Below are 25,684 nucleotides of genomic sequence, written 5' to 3' on the forward strand. Positions count from 1 at the left end.
AACATCATATACATAAAACATCAGTGTGTGGTGACAATTTAACTGACTTGAATAAAGCTTCAATTATCACCAATATGGGTCAGAAAATACGTGCAGCAAATGTCACAAGTTGGTTTAGAAGTGATTTACTAGGATGCTGCCTGGATTAGCGAGCATTAACTGTAAGGAGAGGTTGGACAAACTTGAATTGTTTTCTCTGGAGTGTCAGAGGCTGAGGGGAGACCTGATAAAAGTTAATAAGATAATGAGAAGCATAGATAGGGGTATCTGTCAGCGATTTAATCATAGGGTGCAAATGTCAAATGAATATTGACACACTGATCTGTTCTGTATTCATGCCTACTATATTCTATTGTGCTGAAGCAAAGTAAGAATTTCATTGTCCTATCTGGGACACATGACCATAAACTCTCTTGAATCTTGAATGTGCTCAAGAACTTCAATAATATAATAATGAAACTAATACAAAGGACCCCAATCCATCAGTGATAGCACAAATAGATAGTGGTTATGTTATTAGAAGATGATTGGACAATGGCAAAAAGTGCTTTACAATTAAAGGCTAAGGAATCACAGTTTCCAAGCATTTTTTCTAAGAACATGTTAAAATATATATGAAGCACAAAATCATTAGATGCTAATTTAAAATATTAGTCAGAGAAAAGGTGATTTTGAAGCCTCCCCTACCTCAATGAAAATTAAAATGTGCACAAACTTGGAAAATTATTGAGGTAAATCTCAAATATCAGTCCAGTTTTAAAATTTCTGCAAATTCACTTCAACATAATCCTCTGTTGACCAAATTTAAACACACATGTATCCTTTCAGAAAAAGAAAAAGAACGTTTTATGTGGCTGTACTGTTTTGTTGTTGAAGCAAAATCTCACTAATTTGCATCGTAAATGGCGTGGTTTCATTGAAATTATTGGTCAATATGGTATCCAACTTCTTTATATATTCAGAAGGCAGCCCACTTTCTCTTGCCCCTCTGATGATCACCTGTAAACATAATTCACATAAATTAATTACATAATATTATGGAATTAATAAAAATGAAAGATAGCAATTGCAAAATACAATACATTTGAATGGTTACGTTTGCAGATGGCAGGACACTTGCTCCTCATGTATATAGAGAATGACGTACAGAGTATAAGTACTATTTGGAGGAGAGGTATAGTCAAATATAGAAGAAAACTGAATCAGTCCAGTCGGCAGACTAGACATGGGCGGGAAAAGGCAATTGGGAGAAATGTAAATTCCATTTGTTTCAATCCAAGGGATCTGACGAGAAGGCAAATTAACTAAGAGTGTTGATTAGTGTATGGAAAAATATTGTTGTTAACATGGAGATGTGGTAAAAAGGGCAAGATTGGTAACTCAATCTTCCAGGGTATAGAATCTACAGGTGTGGTGGATGGATGTTAAAAAACAGGTGACAATGCTATATTAATGAAGGAATCTATCAATGCGGTAATGAAGGACCATATTCTATAAGCCTCTTCACATGAAGCCACCTGGGCAATGGAGCCCATGGCCGGAGCCGGGGGGTGATGGAGCCCGTGACCAGGGACGACCGAGCCCGTGGCCAGGGCCTGGGACGACGGACCCCGCGTCCGGATATTGCGTTGATGGAGCCTGCGGCGACCGAGCCCTTGTCCAGAGCCCGGGTCGGCGGTGCCCCCGTGGCTGGAGCTTGGGATGGTGCCATGGAGGTGTAAGGAGTGGAGGGTCATCGAGGAGGTTGGGTTGGTGATCGACAAGGAGGATGGTGGGGCATTTGTTGAGGTTGGTGGTCGTTGTTGAGGGCGCCGGCGGTCGAGGACAAGCCACGTGAGAGCTGGTGGTCGGAGCGCCGGGAACAAAGGACCCGGGATGGGGGACTGCCTTGGGGGGTGGGGAGAAGAACAAGGGAGGACCCGGCAGAGCAAAGGAGGACCCAACATGGGGCAACCGCTGGGAGGGAGGACCTGGTGCAGGATACTTAGTAACTTTATCGGTGCACTTTACGTGGTGACTCTTTGCATACCTTAAGTATCCAACACAAAGAATGTGACAATAAAGTATCATTGAATCATTCATTCATGGGTAGAGCATAAAACAAAAAAAGGGAGCAACAATTTTCCTGTGGATGTTGTACAGGCTTGGCAAAAGCGGGAGCTGAAGAGCAGACATGTAGACAAACCTCAGAAAGGTGTAAGAATAAAAGGATCATAGAAGCAGGCAACATTAACTTTGCCAGTAATTAAGTTTATTTTCCTTCATTGTCATGTGTACCATGACAATGTTACGATACGATAGAACTTTATTTATTCCAGGAGGGAAATTGGTCTGCCAACTGTCATAAAACACAACAAAATACATTAAAGTGACAAGTGAAAAGTCCAGGATTAGAAATGTGCAAAGATTGGGGGGGGGGGGGTCAGACTACCACATGAAAGAAGGGGGAGGAGTTTGATAGCCACAGTGGTGTTCTGTCCTGAATCTTGGTGGAACCAATCTGTTGCTGAAGGTGCTCCGCAGGCTGACCTGTATGTCATGGAGGGGGTGAGCTGTATTGTCCAAGATGATCTACAGTTTGAGGAGCATCCTCCCCTCCAAGACCATCTCCAGTGAATCCAAGTTCACCCCCAGGACAGAGACAGCCTTCTGAATGAGCTTGTTAATTCTGTTGCCATCCACGGCCCTCGCCCAGATCCCATGCACACGACAGCGAAGAAGATGGCACTGGCCACCACCGATTGGGAACATCTGCAGCATTTTACTGCAGACGTTCAAAGAGCGGAGCTTTCTTAAGCGGCTTTTTCACGGGGCGACTTGACGCAAGAGTTAACCAGAGTTTAACATCGTGGGAACCTCGTGCGATAACAGTACGGCATTCGTGGACCACCGTGGACCACCGTGGCGCTAACGGCAGGTAATCGTGTAACTTGGTGACTCGGGAGAAAATTCAAGCAAGCAAGCTTGAATTTCTCCAAGAGTGACTTGTACACTTGTGGTTGAGCATTGCAACTTTATATGAACGTAGTGGCCAGTGCGATATCAGTGCGATATCCGTAATAACTCTTGCGGTTACCGTGGGAACTCCTGCGAACGGTAAACCCGGAAGCTGGACAGAGGGGACAGAAGGTGAGTAAAAAAGGTGTTCTCAATATCCTTTATAAATGTCTGTATGTTAATATGTGTGTCTTTTCCTCTTGGGCATTACTTTGTTTCTGTTGGTGGCTCCACATTTTATGATAGCCTGAAGTGTGATAAAGCTTTTACCTCAGCAGTTTGATTGTCAGTGCTTGTTTACCTCATTGTTAAATAAATATATTTTTTACTATCAGCTTGATGTCTGCAATTCTTCATTAACACATCACTACAAGATGAATGTCTCTAATGTTATAATCCCTCTCATGCTGAAACACAAAATAGTTGAAGGGAGGTGATATAATCACATTTTCATTAGGTTTCATTTTTGAGTGTTCAGGTCCATCAATTGTTGAGCTATTTAAACGTTTGAAAGTTTCACCTCTCGGTAGAAAATAAAATAAGCCAATCAGCACGGTAAATGTGAGACAAAGTCTTTATTCCTATTTGACAATATAAAAAGACGACTTCTTGCACATATTGAGAGAAGGTGCATCACACCAAACATTAGTCTATAAAAGGGCCTCGCAAACACGAAAATCAACAAATGAGGCACGCTAGATTATTTTAAACACATTATATTCATTAACCTCCGCAACAAGCCTAAACTCAGGCATTAAAAGGGACAATGCAATGTGCTGAATGGCAGGTTTTGCGGACGAACATCTTATAGGAAGCACTTTTCAGAGGACAACACTAGAAAGTCAGCTTATTTGCTATGCATTTCTGCTAACATGCAGTAGTGTTCCTGTGGTCGGCTACCCATCAATATAGCTGTCCTGCCACGGCACATTCCCCAATTGTGAATTGTAGTAAGCGCAGAGATGGCCTCTTTGCTCTTTCACACCCAGTGAGACTTCCTCTTAATTCTCTTTTTAATTAATCTCTCCCTTCTGCCTTCACGCAAGCGTCCTCGATGCACATAGTGGGCTGCTGCATACAGCGCGTCAATGAAAAAAACCACCATCCTGTACTCGAAACTACTTAGTATAGGCATGTCTCCAAATGAGCCAATTCAACCAAGGGAGGATATTTATAGTGTGAAAAAAAAAGTGACATAATTTGTGCCACGTGTAGTTCACAATGTTCATTCAAGATTTAACGGGAAAGCTCGGGAGACGGACAAGTCACTCGCACAAATAACGGAAATGCCGAATACCGTGGGAACTCTTTATCTACACCCCGTTATATCGTGTGATATCGTGCTAGACCACGACCACTTCACTCTGGTTACATCTTGCGTCGTCGCCCCGTGAAAAAGCCCCATTAGAAAGTACAGATGGCTCTGTCCCTTCTTATATAGTGCCTCAGCTTTCCTGGACCAGCCTAGTTTACTGTCCAGGTAAACTCCAAGGTACTTGTACTCCTTGGTAAAGTGCACATCCACACCCCTGATGGAGGCAGGGGTGTTTCTCTCCTCCTAAATTCCACCACTAACTCCTCAGTCTTGTCGATGTTGAGTTGCAGGTGACTCAGCCCACACCATTCAACAAAGTAATTGACTACACCTCTGTATTCAGCTTCCTCCCCTCACTGATGCAGCCCACAATTGCAGAGTCATTCGAAATTTTCTGCAGGTGGTAGAGGTCCGAGTTGTATCTGAAGTCCGAGGTGTAGATGGCGAACAGGAAGAGAGATGACTGCCCACTGTGGGACCCCTGTTTTGCTCACTACCATGTCCGAGACACATGTTGTGCTAACCAGTTAGCGAAAAGAGTATGCATGATTACAATCGAGTCATCCATAGTGTGCAGATACATGATAAAGGGAATAATGTTTAGTGCCTCGGGCCCTGCAGGTAACGGAGATGACGGAAGTCTGCGGGCCGGATAAATACGGAAACAAATAAGCCTGCGGACCGGATGATTTTGGATTACGGGCCGCATTCGGCCCGGGAGCCATAGGTTGCCGACCCCTGTCGTAGAGGATAATTTGTCATCTATTATCTCTGATTGTGGTCCATTGATCAGGAAGTTGAGGATCCCGTTGCAGAGATGAGTGCTGACTTCAAGTTCCACGAGTATGGCGATGAACTTGGATGGGATAAAGGTATTAAAAGCAGCGCTGGAGTCTATGAATATGACTTATCCAAGTGTTCCAGGGATGCATACATAGAATTAACGTAGCGGGAACGTCGGAACTCGTAACGTTAACGGCAGGTACTCGGAAACTTGTTACCTCATGATGGCGGCGCTGTCTTAGCAGCTGCGGCTCGCCTGCAGTCCGTTTGTTTTTTATTTTTTTGTTTGTTCTTTTGTCCTGTGTTAGTTAATTTTTGGTTTTATTATGTTGTGTGTGTGGGTGGGGGGGGGGAGAAACGTGTTTTTAGTCTCTTCCTTCGGGGGGAATGCAACTTCTCTTGTCGTATCCCCCATCTCCGTCTGCGCCGAGGCCTAATAGCGGAGCTGGCGGCCTCGGAGCTGGGGCAGCGTTCCAGCGGCAGCGACGATCCGACCTCGGGGCTGTGGCGTTCCGGCGGCAGCGGCGACCCGACCTTGGAGCTGTGGCGTTCCGGCGGCGGCGACCCGACATCGGAGCTGTGGCGTTCCGGCGGCAGCGGCGGCCCGACATCGGAGCTGTGGCGTTCCGGCGGCGGCGACTCGACATCGGAGCTGTGGTGTTCCGGCGGCGGCGGCAGCGGCGACCCGGCCTCGGAGCTGTGGTGTTCCGGCAGCAGTGGCAGCGGCGACCCGACATCGGAGCTGTGGCGTTCCGGCGGCGGCGGCAGCGGCGACCCGACATCGGAGCTGTGGCTTTCCGGTGGCGGTGGCGGCGGCAGAGGCGACCCGGCCTCGGAGCTGTGGTGTTCCGGCAGCAGTGGCAGCGGCGACCCGACCTCGGACCTGTGGCGGTCCGGCGCCAGTGGCGACCCGACCTCGGAGCTGTGGCATTCCGGCGGAAGCGGCAGCGGCGACCCGACATCGGAGCTGTGGCGTTCCGGCGGCGGCGATCCGACATCGGAGCTGTGGCGTTCCGGCGGCGGCCCGATCTCGGAGGGTAGGCCACGTCTCGGTGGACGACATCGTCGGGAGCTCGCAGGTCACAGGTCGGTGACCTGTTTTCAGGAGCTCCCGCAACAACAGCTTCGTCCGCTGGACTGGAGGGCGGCAGCTTCGGCAGCTTCGACCACCCCGGGCCGCGGAGTTTGAACCGGCCCGTTCGCGGCGCTTGGATTCAGCCGCGGGACTGATTTACTTACCATCACCCGGCGGGGTCACAACATCCGAATCCTGGATCGCCTCGGCGCAGAGGAAGAACAAGGAGGGAAGAGCCAAGGACTTTAAGATTTTTACCTTCCATCACAGTGAGGAGGTGCCTGGTGAACTCACTGTGGTGGATGTTAAATTTGTGTTTATTGTGTGTTTTTGTCATTTTTATTATATGTATGACTGCAAGGCAACGAAATTTCGTTCAGACCGAAAGGTCTGAATGACAATAAAGGCTACTTTGACTTTGACTTTGAAAATCTTTCAACATGATGAAAGATTTCCACGAGTCAAATTTACTCTTGAAGTAAAAATTTTAAACTTTTAAACTTGTAAGAAAGTAGTAGCCTGTGAGTTTACCGTAGTGACACGTGAGTCTACCGTGGGCACTCTTTAACTCAGCGGGACAGGCAGCATCTCTGGAGAGAAGGAATGGGTGACCGGATGACGTTTCCAAAATTCTGCTGCGTCTTTGTGTTACTCCAGCATTGTGTGTTCACTTTTTGTCAACCAGCATCTGCCCTTTCTTGTGTATGACATTATTTGTATACAATTCTCAGAGTTGTCTACCTTCCACTATTGTTCCTGTCCCCAAAAAGCCAAGGATTACTGGTTTTAATGACTACAGACCTGTCGCACTGACCTCTGTAATAATGAAAACCCTTTAAAGATGTGCTGGCCCACCTGGAAAATATCACCAACCCCTTTTGCAAGCTAGATCCTTTGCAGTTTGCATACCGTGCCAATAGATCAGTGGATGATGCAGTCAACCTCGGCCTGCACTTCATCCTCCAGCACCTAGGCTGCCAGGGGACTTATGCAACGATTTTGTTTATGGATTTTAGCTCTGCATTCAACACCATTGTGCCAGACCTACTACATTCAAAACTCCTCCAGTTGACTGTGCCTGAAAACCCTCCGTTAGTGGATCACCAACTTCCGGCTGGAAAAGTACATCTCGGACTCTCTGATCCTCAGCAAAGGAGCACCGAAAAGCTGCGTACTCTCCCCTCTCCTTTTCTCCTTCTACACCAACGACTGCACCTCCACAGACTACTCTGTCAAGCTTCTCAAGTTTGCAGATGGCACAACCCTGATTGGACTGATCCAGGATGGGGAGGAATCTGCCTACAGACAGGAAGTGACACAGCTGGCGTCCTGGTGCCATCGCAACAACTTGGATCTAATTGCACTTAAGACAGTGTAATTGATTGTAGACTTTAGGAGAGCTCCCCCTCCCCCCACTCACCATCAACAACACCACAGTCACATCTGTGGAGTCTTTTAAGTTTCTCGGAACCATCATCTCCAAGGACCTAAAATGGGAGGCCACCACAGTAAAAAAGACCCAACAGAGGATGTACTTCCTGCGGCAGCTGAGAAAACACAATCTGCCACAGGCAATGATGGTCCAGTTTTATACTGCCATCATAGAGTCAGTCCTCACCTTCTCCATCATGGTCTGGTTTGGCTCAGCCACCCATCATGACATCCGGAGGCTGCAGCGTTTGTTCGATCAGCCAAGAAGGTTGTTGGCTGCAACCTTCCCCCCATTGATGAGCTGTACACTGCAAGGGCCAGGAAGTGAGCGGGTAAGTTCATCTCTGACCCCTCTCACCCTGGCCACAAACTCTTTGAAGCACCTCCCTCTGGGAGGCGACTCCAGACAGTCAAAGCTGCCACAGCCAGATATAAAACAGCTTTTTTCCCACGAGCAGTAGCTCTACTCAACAGCCAAAATTCCTTTTGCACTGGTAGTTTATTTAATTCTTCACATGTTTAAATTATAATGTTTTATTATTCATTGTCTACTGTATATCGTGTTGTTATCCTTGCGAGCAAAACACCAAGGCAAATTCCTTGTATGTATACATAATTGGCTAATAAAATGTATTCACTAAATGCACAAGGAAACAAATCCTCGTTATTGTGCTCCTGATAACTTTAAAAGATCACCAAAGTTGAGGCCCTGTTCCAAAAGGAGTTCCGTAGTCCAGTCTCAACATGTGAGCAAAGTTGTATGAAATCAAATCCCTTTTATGATTCTATATATATTAATAGAATGTTTAAACTTACAATTAGAAAAAACAAAATGTTATCCCTATAAAAAAAAGGCAAATCTACAGGAAAATAGTTTTGTTCTAACTCTTCCCCTAGAATAGCCAAAGATGAACCGCTTTTAAGTTTCTCTTTCCTTGCAAGTATCCCAAAGCACCAAAAAAAAGAAACAATTTTGTTGTATGGAATGGAGAATGAATGAATGAATGAATGAATAAGTTTATTTGGCCAAGTATTCACATACATGGAATTTGCTTTGGTGCTCCGCCCGCAAGTGATAACATACAGTGACAGTTAGGAATGACACTTAAAACATTAAACATCAATAATAATACATTATTGATTAAACATGTGAATTAAATAAAATACCAGAGCTAAAGGAGGCTACAGATTTTAGGTTATTGATTGAGTAGTGCTACTATTCGTAGGAAAAAGCTGTTTTTATGTCTGGCTGTGGCAGCATTGACAGTCCGTGGTCGCCTTCCAGAGGGGAGTGATTCAAAGAGTTGGTGGCAGGGTGAGAGGGGTCAGAGATGATCTTACCCGCTCGCTTCCTGGCCCTTGCAGTGTACAGTTCGTCAATGGAGGGAAGGTTGCAGTCAATAACCTTCTTAGCTGATCGGACGATTCATTGCAGCCTCCGGATGTCGTGCTTGGTGGCTGAGCCAAACCAGACCATGAAGGAGAAGTGATAGTAAATATAAATGTTTCCTCCTTTGATTAGTAATCATAGCAGGTTCGGACTTTCAAAATACAACACAGTTTAATGCTAATGGATGTGCAGCACAAATTGAATTCCTGAAGGAGGATAATTAAGGCCTTTGTGGTCTAATCCTGGATCAACAAATCTCTTTTTACTTTGATTTTATTTTCAAATAAATCAATTTACTTTTATTTACCTACCTCTTTGTAAAGTGGTGATGTGAGGGAGGCATTAAAATGATTCATCTGATAGGTCAGACAAATAATTTCTCCTCCTTCTCTATCTTTCTGCTCAACTTGAACTTCCATTGGACTGTAGATTCCTTGCTCAACACCTTCTTGACTGTTGCAGAGAGAAAACACACTTGTGGTCAGAAACAAATAAGAGCTGCAATGTGAACCAAATGACAAGTATTTTGTTAAACACCTGTTGGATTTTATGTACATTTATTGAAAATATTTGTACATATGTTGATATAAATATTTTTTTTTTTTTTTTTTTTTTTTTTAATATTTTTTATTGGAGATAGGTACATAACCTATTTACATCATTACAGTCTTACATTTTTAAATTGATAATATTGTCAATTATTATTACATTGTCTCCAATACCTTTTGCCTTTTTTTTTTTAAACTAGATAGAACTAAAGAGATAGATGAAGTAAAGAAAGAAAAGAAAGAGAAGAAAAACAAAAACAAAAACAAACAAAACAAAAAAAAAAAAAAAAAAAAAGGAAAAAGATAGTTAAAGAAGAATGGAAAAATTTAAACAAATAAGATCTGCAATGTGAACCAAATGACAAGTATTTTGTTAAACACCTGTTGGATTTTATGTACATTTATTGAAAATATTTGTACATATGTTGATATAAATATTTTGAACAGGAAATTGGTGCCTGTGGTTATTGATCCTGAAGAATAGCGTCTCCCTTATTTTATCTGATTCTTATTTTTTAAACTGTATTTTCATTAGTGTATCTTTTTAATTATTTGCATCATTTGTAATTGCTTCCATCAAAAGATAGCCTGCAAGCCTTTCATAGTCACAAGCATTTCTTGGATGGGATCACTAGATCCACTGCCTGGATTCTGCTCACCTATTATGCCTCTGACTAAACCCAAGTCGGGCATCGGTGAGTAAGTGCTGTTCGTTCGCACACTTTTGTACAGTGACAGGAAGGAAGCTATTGAAATAGAACAGCTACTCTGCGTTTCATAATAAATGCAATTACACATGCATCAGTCTTTGGCACTCAAGAGCTTGGTCACAACGCCAAGCATTGGGATGCTCTTGGAATCACCTCCTCTTGTTTGCTGTCTAGTTATCCGTCTGGATTTTTCAATAGATGGTGGCAGTTGTGGAGCTCCGATTTGAAGCTCCAATTGGTTATGAGACCACTTAGCCCAATCTATTACCATTTTGCTAAATACAACATGGTGACACAGCTTCACAATGTTGCCACCTCATGTTTGGCGTATCCCTGCTATTTCGGGCATGTCCTTCTCCACTGAACTAGGCAAAGGAGGTTTACCAGAATGGTGCCAGGATTATGGGATAGTAGCTACAGGGTGCGGTTGAACAAACTCAAATTGTTTTCTCTGGAAATCCCGGAGGTTGAGGGAAGACCTAACAGAAGTATATAAAATTATGAGAGGCATAGGTCTGATTGTAAAATCAAATCCGCAAACTCATTTAATCACCTCCTTGCTCATTAAGAATCTACATTTGCCAGTCTTTCAGGAAGTTACAAAGACTCATACAATCAGAAAAAAAATTGTGTCCTCTCTGCATTAAATGTGGCCCCCTTAACAATGACTCACAGAAATATACTCTCTCACGAGGAACCCTATTCGCCACATTTACATTGTCAAAAGCTCTCAGAATACCATTTTTCAATGTAGCTCCTCTCACTCTTGTAAACACCAGAAAATCCATGGCTAGTATTTTCAACTTTTCCTGCAAGACAAGCCATCCATTGCAAGTATTAGTCTGGTAAATATACTTTGTACTATTCAAATGAATTATATCCGTCACTAAATAAAGAGACAAATACTATACACAGCATCTAGATCTGGTCTCATTTATGCCCTATATCACTGAAGCACAACTTACCTATTTTTGGATTAAATTCTTCCAGCAATAAATGGTAATATTTGGTTTGGTCTTCTAATTACTTCCTGTATCTTACTTGCCTAGGCTACTGTCAAAGCACTTCTCAAACTCATAACTCTGACATCAACATGGATGGGAGCAGCAGAAAGATGGAAATGCCTGGAGATTCCCATCGTCGCATTATCGCACATGTTTCTATTTATTTTTCTTTAAGAGTGTAATTCCTGAATTCCCTATTTTTCCCTATATAAATTTTGTGGGAATATCTTCATTAGAAGGACTGCAGTAGTTGTTTAGTTCAGTTTAGTTTATTGTCACGTGTACTGAGGTACAGTGAAACACTTTTGTTGCGTGCTAACCAGTTAGCAGAAAGACAATACATGATTATAATCGATCCATTTACAGTGTATAGATACATGATAAGGGAATGACGTTTAGTGCAAGGTAAAGCCAGCAAAGGCTGTTCAAGGATAGTCCGAGGGTCACCAAAGAGGTAGATAGCGGTTCAGCACTGCTCTCTGGTTGTGGTAGGATGATTCAGTTGCCCAACAGCACCAAGAGGTTGGCTTCATGTTAATCCCTCAAGGGCAATAAATTCAGAAGCCAGCCAACAACTCCCTCAACCCAAATATGAAATTTTAAAAATCTGCGCAGTCTGCCAAATATATCTTTCATGATCGGCACAGCTCTGCCTGTTGTAGTGCTACTAAGTCACAGTTACGGATAAATTCTGTGCCCTTGATACACTGTGCTACTTCTGAAAGTTATTCAACATCGAGAAGCACAGACCCAGCTGAGGAAGGGCAGTAGATAGTAATCAAAAGGAGGATTCCACATGTATGATTCTCCCAGAATCTCCATGCAGATGGAGAGCTGGGATGAATACCATACAGAGAAGAGGAGATATTTCAAACCTGGGCCGTATATAACCACTATTGTGCAAGTGAAAAGTAACCCCGAATAACGTGTTTGGTATACTATTGCTGTTTTCTTATTACAAATGCATTAAGGTTATCCTGGATAAAGATTTAAATGATTTTATGCACATACCTGTATAGCATTCAATATATCTGAAATGCACGTTTAAAAATAATAAATCATACCTGATTGCCATCATCTTTACAATCCCTTTGGAGCAACACATCAGTTTAAAATTGAAGGTACACAAAAAAGCTGGAGAAACTCAGCGGGTGCAGCAGCATCTATGGAGCGAAGGAAATAGGCAACGTTTCCGACCAAAACCCTTCTTCAGACTGATGGGGGGTGGGGGGGGCGGGGAGAAGAAAGGAAAAAGGAAAAAGGAGGAGGAGCCCGAAGGCTGGGGGTTGGGAGGAGACAGCAGGAGGGCTGAGGAAGGGGAGGAGACAGCAAGGACTAACAAAATTGGGAGAACGCAATGTTCATGCCCCCAGGATGCAGACTCCCCAAGCGGAATATGAGGTGCTGTTCCTCCAATTTCCGGTGTTGCTCGCTCTGGCCATGCAGGAGACCCAGGACAGAGAGGTCGGATACGGAGTGGGAGGGGGAGTTGAAGTGCTGAGCCACCGGGAGGTCAGGTTGGTTATTGCGGACCGAGCGAAAGTGCTCGGCGAAACGATCGCCCAACCTCCGCTTGGTCTCACCGATATAGATCTGCTGACATCTAGAGCAGCGGATGCAATAGATGAGGTTGGAGGAGATGCAGGTAAACCTCTGTCGCACCTGGAACGACTGCTTGGGTCCTTGAATGGAGTCGAGGGGGGAGGTAAAGGGACAAGTGTTGCATCTCTTGCGGTTGCAAGGGAAAGTGCCCAGGGAGGGGGTGACACGGGAGGGAAGGGAAGAATTGACAAGGGAGTTATGGAGGAAGCAGTCTTTGCGGAAGGCAGACATGGGGGGAGATGGGAAGTTGTGGCGAGTGGTGGGGTCACGTTGGAGGTGACGAAACTGACAGAGGATTACTTGTTGTATGTGACGGCTGGTGGGGTGAAGGTGAGGACTAGGGGGACTCTGCACTTGTTGCGAGTGGGGGGGATGGGGAGAGAGAGCAGTGTTGCAGGGTATGGAAGAGAAAATGGTGCGAGCCTCATCTATGGTGGAGGAGGGGAACACCCGTTCCCTGAAGAATGAGGACATTTCAGATGCCCTGGTGTGGAACGCCTCATCCTGGGAGCAGATGCGGCATAGACGGAGGAATTGGGAGTAGGGGATGGAGTCCTTACAGGAAGCAGGGTAGGAAGAAATGTAGTCCAATTAGCCATGAGAGTCAGTAGGTTTATGGTGGATGTCGGTCAGAAGTCTATCACCTGCAATGGGGATAGTGAGGTCAAGGAATGGTAGGGAAATGTCGGAAATGGTCCAGGTGTATTTGAGTGCCGGATGGAAGTTAGTGGTGAAGTGGATGAAGTCAGTCAGTTGTGTGCGGGTGCAGGAGATGGCACCAAAGCAGTCGTCGATGTAGCGGAGGTAGAGGTCGGGGATGGGGCCCTGCTACGTATTGAACAAGGATTGCTCGACGTAACCGACAAGAGGCAGGCATAGCTGGGGCCCATGCGTGTGCCCATAGCTACGCCTTGTATTTGGAGGAAATGGGAGGAGTCAAAAGTGAAGTTATTGAGGGTAAGGACCCTAAGGACTAGGCGGAGGAGAGTGTCAGTGGCCGGGTATAGGTTGCTTCTCTGGTCGAGGAAGAACCAGAGGGCTTTGAGACCATCCTGGTAGGGGATGAAGGTGTAGAGTGACTGGACGTCCATGGTGAAGATGAGGGGGTGAGGGCCTAGAGAATGGAATGCGCGGTAACAACGGAGAGTGTCTGAGGTGTCTTGAACATAGGTAGGGAGGGATTTAACCAAGGGGGATAGGATGGAGTCAAGGTATTTGGAAATGAGTTCGGTGGGGCACGAACAGGCAGAGACAATGGGTCTACCGGGACAGTCAGGTTTGTGGATTTTGGGGAGAAGGTAAAATTGGGCCGTGCGGGGCTGGGGAACGATGAGATTGGAGGCTCGGTCGGGCAGGGCGTGGGAGTTGATGAAGTCAGCAATGGTGCTGGAGATGGTGGCCTGGTGCTCGTCAGTGGGGTCATGGTCCAGGGGTAGGTAGGAAGAGGTGTCCGAGAGTTGGCGCGTGGCCTCAGCTTTGTAGAGATCGGCGCGCCAGACTACCACGGCACCTCTTGTCGGCGGGTTTGATAACCCAATCTGGGTTGTTGCAAAGTGAGTCGATGGCAGTACGTTCATGGGGGGAGAGATTGGAGTGAGACAGGGGAGTGGAGAAGTTGAGGCGATTGATGTCGCGACGGCAGTTGTGGATGAAGAGTTCTAAAGCCGGAGGGCCACGAGGGCGGTTTCACGAGGAGGGGGTGCGTTGGAGACGGGAAAAGGGGTCATCAATAGGGGGCGAGGACTCCTTCCCATGGAAGAAAAAATGAGGCGGAGGTGACGGTAGAAGAGCTCCAAGTCGTGGTGGGCGCGGAATTCATTGAGGTGGGGACGGAGGGGGACAAAGGTAAGACCTCTGTTGAGGACAGACCGTTTGGTGTCGGAGAGGGGGAGGTTGGGGGGGATAGTGAACACCCGGCAGGGATGGGGGTTGGGGCCGGAGGAAGGCAGGTGGGTGGACTGGGGACGAGGCGATGTGTGGTAGGGAGGTGGTGGGTGGTGGGCGGGTGGTGGGGTTTTGAGAGGGCTGTGGTGTGGGTGGGGAAGAGCAGGGGTCACATAGTTAGAGGGGGATGGGGAAGACATAGTGGAACTGCCACTGAGGTTAACCAGGCTGGGCAGACTAGCACTAGGACCCAGTGGAGTCAAACCCAGGAGAGTGGGAGTTAGCAGCGTGGAGGCTTCAGGCCCAGTGCTGAGTCCAGGCTCCAGGTAAGGCGATGGCTGTGGGTTGCTGGAGGGAGGTGCAGTGGCGAGGGTCAACGGACCCGATGGTGGGAGTCCATGGGCAGTTGAGTCGGGGTCCGCGGGCGATGCGTGGGAGGTCCCGGTGGGCGGATGGTCGGTGGGGCGGTGCGGTTCGGCCAGCCCGGTAAGGCGACGAAGTGAGTCGGGTGCGGTGCGGCGGCTCAGCACTTCAACTCCCCCTCCCATTCCGTATCCGACCTCTCTGTCCTGGGTCTCCTCCATGGCCAGAGTGAGGACCACCGGAAATTGGAGGAACAGCACCTCATATTCCGCTTGGGGAGTCTGCATCCTGGGGGCATGAACATTGAGTTCTCCCAATTTTGTTAGTCCTTGCTGTCTCCTCCCCTTCCTCAGCCCTCCTGCTGTCTCCTGCCATCCCCCAGCCTTCGGGCTCCTCCTCCTTTTCCCTTTCTTCTCCCCGCCCCCCCACCCCCCATCAGTCTGAAGAAGGGTTTCGGCCCGAAACGTTGCCTATTTCCTTCGCTCCATAGATGCTACTGCACCCACTGAGTTTCTCCAGCTTTTTTGTGTACCTTCGATTTTCCAGCATCTGCAGTTCCTTCTTATACAGTTTAAAATTGAAGTTTTGCTTCAAAATATTAAAGAGTATTAAACAAAAGACTTACTCATCCAAAGACTGTCGATTGGCGGCTTTCAAACACCATATAACTCCCCATACTTCTTCATTAGGACTTGGTATAATAGTGGACACAGCTCCTCCCCATCGGCTTGAATTTCCAATTATTTGGCCAAATGCAAGTCTGTAGCCCTAAAGAAGAAAAGTATTGGTTGCACAAACATAATACCCCTCTTAAAAATTATGAAATCTATTTCTAGTTATCAAGATTGTAAAATACAGTCACTAAACAAGCTAAAAATAAGTTTATAAATCAAATAGGTTCTATAAAGTGTTGGAGGCAAACATAAAAGAGATAAAAAGGTAATCAAATAGTGAATTTTTACATAGGTGTTCCCTGAGGCTCAAAGACTATCTGTTTCCAATACAATCCTAAAATGAACAATGTAACCTACTTAGGTTAATCCATTCAGGACAGGAGGATCGTGAAGGCGCAGGACCTAGCTGGTTCCTGATGTCTGGTGTCAATGTTAGATGGTCCAGGAGAAGTCGGACGAATGTGTGGAGGACAGTGAGATCAGTGAGTAGAATGCAACATGCATAATATGGAAATAATATGCATTCATAATATGCAACAATTCTCTAGCCAGTTTTTAGTTTTAGAGGTACAGCGTGGAAACAGGCACTTCAGCCCACCGAGAGCACACCAACCAACGATCACTCATACACTATTTCTAGTCCCACACACTAGGGACAATTTACAGAGCCAATTAACTTACAATCCTGCACGTTTTTGGAATGTGGGAGGAAACCGGAGCATTAGGAAAAAATCTACATGGTCACAGGGAAAACGTGTAAACCCCGTACAGACAGAATCCATAGTTAGGATTGAACCCGGGGTCTCTGGCGCTGTAAGGCAACAACTCTACCGCTGCAGCTCTGTGCTACCCTCACAAGTTACATCCTGGATGACTAGAGTAGCTGACATTGTTTCTTTATTTAAGAAGGGAAGTGGAAAGAATTCTATAGAATATAGGCCGGTGGCAGGGAAACTATTGGAAAGGATTCATCGATTTTCATTTGGATGAAAATGGGTTAATTATGGACCATCAGCATGGCTTAGTAGAATTAGAATTAGAATTAGAATTACCTTTATTGTCATTCAGACCTTACGGTCTGAACGAAATTTCGTGCCTGCAGTCATACATACAATAATACAATAATAAATAACAATAAACACAAATTAACATCCACCACAGTGAGTCCTCCAAGCACCTCCTCACTGTGGTGGAGGCAAAAATCTTAGGGCTGCAGTCTCTTCCCTCCTCTTCTCCCTCTGCGCTGAGGCGATACCCCATCGGGCGATGGCACAAACAGTCCTGCGGCTCACCGAACCCCGTAAACGGGCCGGCACAAACACCGCGGCCCGGGGGTGGTCGAAGCTGCCGCCCTCCAGTCTAGCGGACGCAGCCGCTGGCCCGCGGCTGAAAGTCATAGTCGCCAGGTCAACTCAGGTCATAGCCGCCAGAACGCCGTCCCAGCCACCGGAGCACCGTTCCAGCCCCGAGCCGGATCGCCCTCACGTGAGTGCCGTTCCTCCCTCGAGCTGGGCCGCTCCGACGTGAGTGCCGTTCCTCCCTCGAGCTGGGCCGCTCCGACGGGAGCGCCGTACCTCCCTCGAGCTGGGCCGCTCCGACGGGAGCGCCGTACCTCCCTCGAGCTGGGCCGCTCCGACGGGAGCGCCGTTCCACCCTCGGGCTGGGCCGCCCCAACGGGAGCGCCACAGCCCCTCACGGGAGAGTCTCAGACCCGCGCCAGGCTGCCCTCACGGGAGCGTCACAGCCCCTCACGGGAACGCCGTTCCAGCCCCGAGCCGGACCGCCCTCACGGGAGTGAGCCCAGGGCAAGTCCTGACTGGCTCTGCCTCCGGAGTCTCGAGGTCGCCAGCTCCGCCATTAGGCCTCAGCGCAGACGGAGGCAGAGAAGGGGGATACGACAAAAAAGTCGCATTCCCCCGAAGGGAGAGACAGCAAGCCCTGTTTCAACCCCCCACCTCCCCCCCCCCCCCCACATAAACACAACCTAAAAACCAAAAACTTAACTAGACAAAACGAAAAAAAACAACACAAAAAAGTAAAAACAAACGGACTGCAGGCGAGCCGCTGCTGCCAGGGCAGCGCCGCCACTTCATCATAGTACATGACAGATATAGACATTAATGTTAGTTTTTTAAGGTGACCAAAAAGATACGGTTGTGTATGTTGCCTACATGGATTTTAGTAAGGCATTTGAAAAAGTCCCCCATGGTAGGCTGATCCAGAGGATTAAGATGCGTGGGATTAACAGTGACTTGGTCGAAATGGATTCTGAACTACTTTATTGATAGAAGACTGTGGGTTATGAACAAATGGAAATATTCAGGCTGGAAATCTGTGTAGTTCTGCAGGGATTTGTTCTGGGACATCTACTGTTTTTGGGAGGTCAAATGTAAAGGGTAAATATACATTTAATGGCATGACTCTTAACAGCATTGATGTACAGAGATATCATGGGGTTGAAGTCCATAACTCCCTGAAAGTCCATAACTCCCATAATTCTTTGAAAATTTAACACAATTAGATAGAGTGGTACAGAGGGTATGTGGTATGCTTGCTTACATAGGTTGGGGATTTGAAATGTTGTGTGTAGTTCTGGTCGCCCCACTACAAGAAGGCTGTGGATGCTTTCGAGAGGGTGCAGAGGATACTCTCTCTGGAATGCCAGTGGTTGAGGGGAGACCTGAAAGTATATAAAGTGGGTGAAGAAGGACTCTCTGATGTACCTTGTGAGCCGGGGGTAATGTCGGCAGGTCCATCCGCCACAACCAAAATCTATTTCCAAGTGGTCCATTAAATCGAGGGTTTACTGTAAATTTGAACTAATCTATTCAAGATCTAGACTGTTTACATGGAAAAGATGTAGAAGCCCATTACATGACAGGATGGAAATCTTCCCACATTCAAGTTCAAGGTAGGAGTCCTTCATCAGAACCTGGAACTCAAGAAATTGCTCACTCCACAAAAACACTAACAAGTCAATGTTAACCAATGCTTTCTTTAAATATTCTTGATAGAAGAATACACCTGCACAATTCAAAACCTACCTCAGCAACAAAACATTACAAACTTTTTTTTCCCAATTGTGTTTAGCACTGTCTTATTTATATTCATATTTTTAACGTGCTGTCTGAGCCTATGTTCCTGTGATGTTGATACGAGCAAGATGTTCATTGTACGTGGACCCCACCATACTTGTCCGTATGACAATGAACTCAACATGATTTGAAATATTGATCAGCATCAGAAGGGCAGGTCACTGCACCTGCTAGGTAAATAACGGGCTACAGATGTAAACGGCATCAATTCAAGTGAAGTAGCTCATGAAGGCAAACTAAATTTTGAAGTAGGAACAATGTCAACCCTCGGAAACAATTCCTATACCCAAATGTACTCCAGCACATTTATGCTTACCAATAAAAAGTGGACACTTATCCATGAGATTCTTTCTTCTCAAGTATCACAATTGGCTGATCCTGGTCAGAAAACTAGAAGGCACTGGGTTACATTCCACCAATATCCACAGCATATGAGAGCAGAATGCATTTTTCTATCTATATTACTAAAAGTCTGTTCTTGACCGGTTTTGGCGATCTGTGCTGTGATTTCCGAGAGAACGCCGCCACCTACGGCCGTCATTTTTGGCCACCTCGCTCAGAGCCCCCCTCCGCCGCATGTGTGCCGAGGATTTTTCCAGTCGATGAAAAATGAGAGAGATATTAATGATTTTACAAAATTCCCCATTTTCTCTGCTGCCCCCGCTGGCGGCAGGGACTATAAAACCAGGAAGTGGTGTGCCTCATTCAGTCTCTTCAAGATGGAGGAAGGCAGAGGGTCGCGTTTCTCTGAGCTGTGAATAACACTGAACACATGTCCACACAACTGAGTAAGTACTCTTAATGTGGTTTGAAAATGAAAATATGGTTAAAGTAAAAAAGCACTGCCTGCAAATGGTTGTTTGGGGGGTTTGGGTTGAAATAAAAAGGCACTCTCTCTCTCTCTCTCTCCCCTCCACTCCTCTCCCCCCCCCCCCCCCCCTCCTCTCCTCTTCCCCCCCCCCCCCCCCCCCCCTCCTCTCCCCCCCTCTCCTCTGGAAGTTGGGGGCTATGCGTCAGTAGATAGGGTGGTTATGGGGTAAAAGGAGCAAATTAATAATATTAATATAATATCAAGGGGGGTAATTAGCGTGAGTGCGGGGAGGGGGGATAGTTAGTGTGTGTGACGCTGCATGCCGCCTCCCCCCCACAACCGCACGTTGGGGGAACAGACCCAACGGGTCTGCACTTGGTCTAGTCCATCATAAATTTCCTCTAAAACTTATTAAAGTAAATAATGTCATAATATGTCATACAGTGCTAAGTTGGCTGCTACTTCGGTGCCTAGCTTAGAAAAATTTGAATTCTTATTGTACACGTTGAAATTATGTGTAGTCTTTTCTTTGACTGGATCACACACAAACGAAAGCTTTTCACTGTACCTCGATGCTTGTGACAATATAATTAAACTAAGATACTTTTACTCACTTTGAACATCTTGTTTATTGATTCAAATGTATAATTATGTTTCTGAACAGACCAACTAGATTTCACAAAAGTTTTGCTTATTTCTGTCAGCTTTTACCAGCCTGATGTGCAATTTTGGAGTCAGAAGTAGGTTTGATTGCCAACCCTGAATGAACATTGTCTTCAGTTCCAAAATATTATCACATTAATGCTAGCTGAATTTCTCAATAATTACTGTATCTTGGAACAATTCGAACAAATTGTCATGTTAGCATTCGAATCGAACAAGGACAAATGCATCCACCTGGATTTTACAAATATATTTATAGCAAAAACCATCAGCAGTAACTATGTTTACTCAATGAAACTGACAGCCTCTTACGGAATTCTGCACAGATGCAGCTGAAAGCCAACATCTACCGATGGTTTCTTGATCTCACCGTCTCCATCACAGGAGATAGACTATCAACTGACATCCTCAAGGTATGCCTACTTTGAAGAAGTTCTCCTCCTCTCTCCGAAGACAGTTTAACAACCTCCTCTCTCACTGCCCCCCCTCTTTGATTCCCTCTTCCCTCCAACTCTACGACCACATCTTAACCCCGTCCCAGCTCTCCCACAGCCTACTGTCTCCGCCTCTTCCTTTCTTCTTCCCGCCCCACCCCCCCCAACTGCACATCAGTCTGAAGAAGGATCTCGACCCGAAATGTCGCCTATTTCCTTCGCTCCATAAATGTTGCCTCACCCGCTGAGTTTCTGCAGAATTTTTGTCTACCTTCAATTTTCCAACATCTGCAGTTCCTTCTTAAACAAAAAGCTGGAGTAACTCAGTGGGTCAGAAAGCATCTCTGGAGAAAAAGAATAGGAAATGTTTCAGGTCGAGACCCTGCTTCTTCAGATTTAGTAGTTCAGGGCAGCATGGCAATGGTGCTATGTTTAAGGGAAAAAGAGAGGTGCAACACTAGCTGTAACGCATGGATGAATACATTAAGAATGCATTGTGGCGGGGACTCGCAGGAGTCCAGCCAAAAACTAGTCGGACACTAGTTGTGTGCACTAGACTTGTTTATTCTCTCCAATACAGCTCCCTACTCCTCACCGGACACGGGCGTTGCCCGGCCTTAAATACCAACTCAGGTACCGATCCCGTGACTAGCGCCCCCCCACACCAAGACGCCGCCCTCTAGAGCTGATGGTTCGTTGTTCCCTTGGGTTGCCACCAGGTGCCACCACATGACCCACCCCAGAACTAGAGGCACCGAAGGGGACGGGACGCCGCACGAGGGGGCCCGAACGCGTAGTTACAATCCCACTCCCCGGGGGCTTGCTCGGTTTGGAAGAATCTCCGGGAACCCGGGACGGCGGACGCCCGCGACTGGGCGGTTGAGCCACATGGACTGGCTCGCTCAGGTCCAAGTGGGCCAGTTTCAAACAAGCCACAGACACAGTTTCACGCCGCCTCCCATGCCCAAATAAAATGTAGTAGGCCCGTGCCACAGCACGCGAAAGGGACCTTCATACGGGCGCTGGAAGGGTGACCTGTGGGAGTCACGGTGAAGAAAAACGTACGGGCAGCCCATCAGCGGCAGTGGCACATGGGAAGTGGCCACTCCATGACGCGACGTTGGGATGGGAGACAGGGCTCTGATCCTCTCCCGCAAACGGATCAGCACCGATGACGGGGGTTCCTGGGACCCATCAGCAGCAGGGACAAGCTCCCCGGGGACGGTGAGCGGAGCACCATATGCCAACACCGCGGAGGACGATGACAGATCCTCCTTGGGGCCCGTCCGAATCCCCAACAGGACCCATGGCAACTCGTTCATCCACCCAGGGCCTGTGAGACAAGCCTTCAGGGTGGCCTTCAGACAGCGGTGGAACCGCTCCACCAACCCATTTGACTGGGGATGGTATGCTGTCGCATGGTGGAGCTGCGTCCCCAACAGGCGGGCCGTGGCAGACCACAGTTCAGACGTGAACTGGGCGCCCCGGTCGGACGTGATGTGAAGTGGAACTCCAAAGTGGGCAATCCAATTGCCACGAGCGCACGACTGAGTCGAAGTGTCCGTGAGTGGGGTGGCCTCCGGCCACCGGGTAAAACGGTCAACCAACGTAAGCAAGCGTGAAACACCCTGGGACGGAGGCAGTGGCCCCACGATGTCCACGTGTACGTGATCGAACCGCTGGCGTGGCACTGCAAAGTCTTGAACGGGCGCCCGGACGTATCGATGCACCTTTGATGCCTGGCACGGGATGCGCTCCCGGGCCCAGCGATCGACCTGCTTGCGAAGTCCGTGCCACATAAACCTCACGGCCACCATAGCTACCTTGACCCGGATGGATGGGTGGGCCAGCCCATGGATTACCTCAAAGACGCGACGGCGCCAGGCTGCCGGGATGATAGGCGTCGGCTGACCCGTGGATACGTCACAAAGGACCAGAGCACCAAGCCAGAGATCAAGGTGCAGTACGCTCTCATCGTCCACCAGCTGGTCCGCCGCCAAGGCAGAGTAATCTATTCCCGAGGCCGGGTTAAGCTCGGCTGCAATTGCCGGACGGGACAAAGTATCCGCCACGAGGTTGCATTCACGGCGATGTGCCGGACATCCGTTGTATACTCCAAAATAGCCGCCAGCTGGAGCTGCTGACAAGCGGACCAAGGATCCAAAACATGAGGGGCTTGTGGTCGGTAAAAACTACGAAGGTACGGCCCCCGAGGAAGTACCGGAAGTGCTCCACTGTGAGGTGTAAGGCGAGCAACTCCCGGTCGAAAGCGCTGGACCTCAGGTGACGGCTAAAGGATGCCTTCCCCCCCCTCATGCTGCAGATAAAAATGAAATAGCACCACATGGTATAATACCTATCAAGAATTTGATGGTATTATGGTGCTTATAATTCGACCAAGTCTGTGCGCGCGCCTCTAAACTCGTAGGTCTATCACAAAATACTTCAAAGCAATCTATAATCACTGCCACACGCTTTCCAAATGTCCGCCGAAATTGCATGGGCATGGTTTTCCACAGAACCTCCCTTTCAGGCCAAATAATTAACTTGGATATGCTCGAAGGGCCGAATGGCCTACTCCTGCACCTATTTTTCTATGTTTCTATGTAACATCATTCCATGCTGCAGGCTTGTCTGTAACTGTGCATCAATCCCACTAGTGAATACACGCGATACTGTGGAATGACTAACAAGAAATCGATACGCAAGATCTTCATGAGGCACTACAAGTCGGAGCTTCATCAAGACGATCAGCAACTGCTGAAAATGTGTTAGCGAATGTCTTTTAGGGAGCTTGTCCTTAACATAATTGAAGACCAGCATCAAAATGGCAAACGTTGGTAAACCCGTGTAGAACCTAACCTTTTTGTCGTCCTTGGAAAGGCTTTCTTGTGTAAACTTACTTTGGGCTGCTTCTTGTCTTGCTTTAGCAAGCTCCTCATTGTTATTGTCTACTTGTGCTTCCAGTACTGTTATATCTGCTGCACACCTGTCTGTTTGTGTTGATGTGTCCATTGTCTCTTTGACTGGTGTTTGTGTTTCCATGTCAAGTTGATGGTGTACTTGCAGCTCCGGTTCAAAGTTCTCATAATCATTAACCTGCTCAGCATCATCTTGCAGAGCTACGGATGCTTGAGCTGCGACCAAATCTGCTTTCATACTCTCTCTTCTTGTTGCACGTGCATGGCGCTCTTGCGCACGTTGTCTATCCTGCTCATTGTCATCGCCGCGTCCCATATTCACAGTGGGTGCCCAATCAGGATTGAATGGCGGTGCAGGCTCATAGGGCCGAATGGCCTACTCCTGCACCTATTTTTCTATGTTTCTATGTAACATCATTCCATGCTGCAGGCTTGTCTGTAATTAGATGATAAATAAATAAATAATTGTGGATAATTGTGCAGGCTTTAAACAAGAAACATTGAAAAATATATTTTGGCAAATAATAAAATGTCCTGACAGCTTAAACACCCACTCCCTTTCAAAGATATTGTCAATTTGCTGAGGTTGATTATGTCCAATTAACAGCTAACAATTATGCCATTCCTTGGCTTGCATCTGAGTAAAATTTATTTCAAAACTCACTTATGGTTTGAGATTATTTCAATGGTAAATTTAGCTTCAGAAACATTTTCTGTTTGCATGTTAAAACCCACCTGAGAACCATGGGTGATTTTACAATTTTACAGATAGATTTATCACTTCTGAAACTTTTTAGATAACATATGAATAAAGAAAAAAACATAAATAATGCCTTACTGTTGATGAAATGCATCTTGATATCTGCACGGCCAATGTTTGCCAACCACTTTAGCTGTTGTTGGCCCTTCAGCTCTCTCTTCTCTTTGCCTTCATTTTTCTACAGTTTTGGAATTCTGAAGAAGGATAGATGTCTCTCACGGTCACCCCGACTTCCACAATTATTTACAGCGCAAAAAATCACCATTTGGGCGGTTTTTAACAGGTAGGAAAGTCCGCGTTTCTAGCATTAATAACATATACCGTACGGATGTCCTCCAGATGGATTGAGCGGCTCCGGGCGTCAGGCCCTATGACCTTACGTGCAACCCCCGATAGGATCTTTGACCAGAAGAGAGGTGTGTGTGTGTGTGTGTGTTTTTTGTGTGTGTGTGTGTGTTTTGTGTGTGTGTGTGTTTTGTGTGTGTGTGTGTGTGTTTTGTGTGTGTGTGTGTGTGTGTGGGGGTGTGTGTGTGTGTTTTTTGTGTGTGTGTGTGTTTTTTGTGTGTGTGTGTGTGTGTGTGTCAAATACTGGTTGACACCGAAGAGTGTCTATCTCCAGTGGTCAATTATTAGCCAGAAGGTGACAAGGATGCATACAATCAGTACGATTAATCAGAAGGACAGTGAAACTCGTCGGGTGACTCCCACCATCCGCGCTCTCTCGCTCACCTTCAAGCAGCCCACGGACACTTGCACCGCCGTGGGGTTCAGGAGCAGCAGCCGCCCCCGCAGCATGTTGCTGCCGTAGGCGAAATAGTTGAAGTCATCTCGGCTGTGGCCCGGGCCTCCGGTCGCGGTCATGGCAAGGCAGTGGGACGAGGGCCAGAGCAGCGGGGCGAGGGCCAGAGTTAGCGGGGCGAGGGCCAGAGTTAGCGGGGCGAGGGCCAGAGTTAGCGGGACGAGGGCCAGAGTTAGCGGGGCGAGGGCCAGAGTTAGCGGGGCGAGGGCCAGAGTTAGCGGGGCGAGGGCCAGAGTTAGCGGGGCGAGGGCCAGAGTTAGCGGGGCGAGGGCCAGAGTTAGCGGGGCCAGAGTTAGCGGGACGAGGGCCAGAGTTAGCGGGGCGAGGGCCAGAGTTAGCGGGGCGAGGGCCAGAGTTAGCGGGGCGACGTACAACGCCGACCCGAACATCCTTCCTTCCTTCCCGAGCGTCGATCGCCAGCGCGC

General features: G+C 47.2%; 1 protein-coding gene across 1 annotated transcript; it reads right to left on the bottom strand.

Moving 5' to 3' along the window:
• Positions 1 to 258: 258 nt before the first annotated feature.
• ggct (gamma-glutamylcyclotransferase) lies at positions 259 to 25,681 on the bottom strand. Its single transcript, XM_033013338.1, has 5 exons — positions 25,627 to 25,681; positions 25,190 to 25,401; positions 15,728 to 15,870; positions 9,303 to 9,444; positions 259 to 999 (listed from the first exon to the last, which is right to left on the bottom strand). Exons 1-5 carry the CDS (start codon positions 25,646 to 25,648, stop codon positions 847 to 849), a joined length of 672 nt encoding a protein of 223 aa, XP_032869229.1. The 5' UTR covers positions 25,649 to 25,681; the 3' UTR covers positions 259 to 846.
• Positions 25,682 to 25,684: the final 3 nt, after the last annotated feature.

This window comes from Amblyraja radiata, chromosome 2 (genome assembly GCF_010909765.2).
Source record: "Amblyraja radiata isolate CabotCenter1 chromosome 2, sAmbRad1.1.pri, whole genome shotgun sequence".
Lineage (NCBI taxonomy): Eukaryota > Metazoa > Chordata > Chondrichthyes > Rajiformes > Rajidae > Amblyraja > Amblyraja radiata.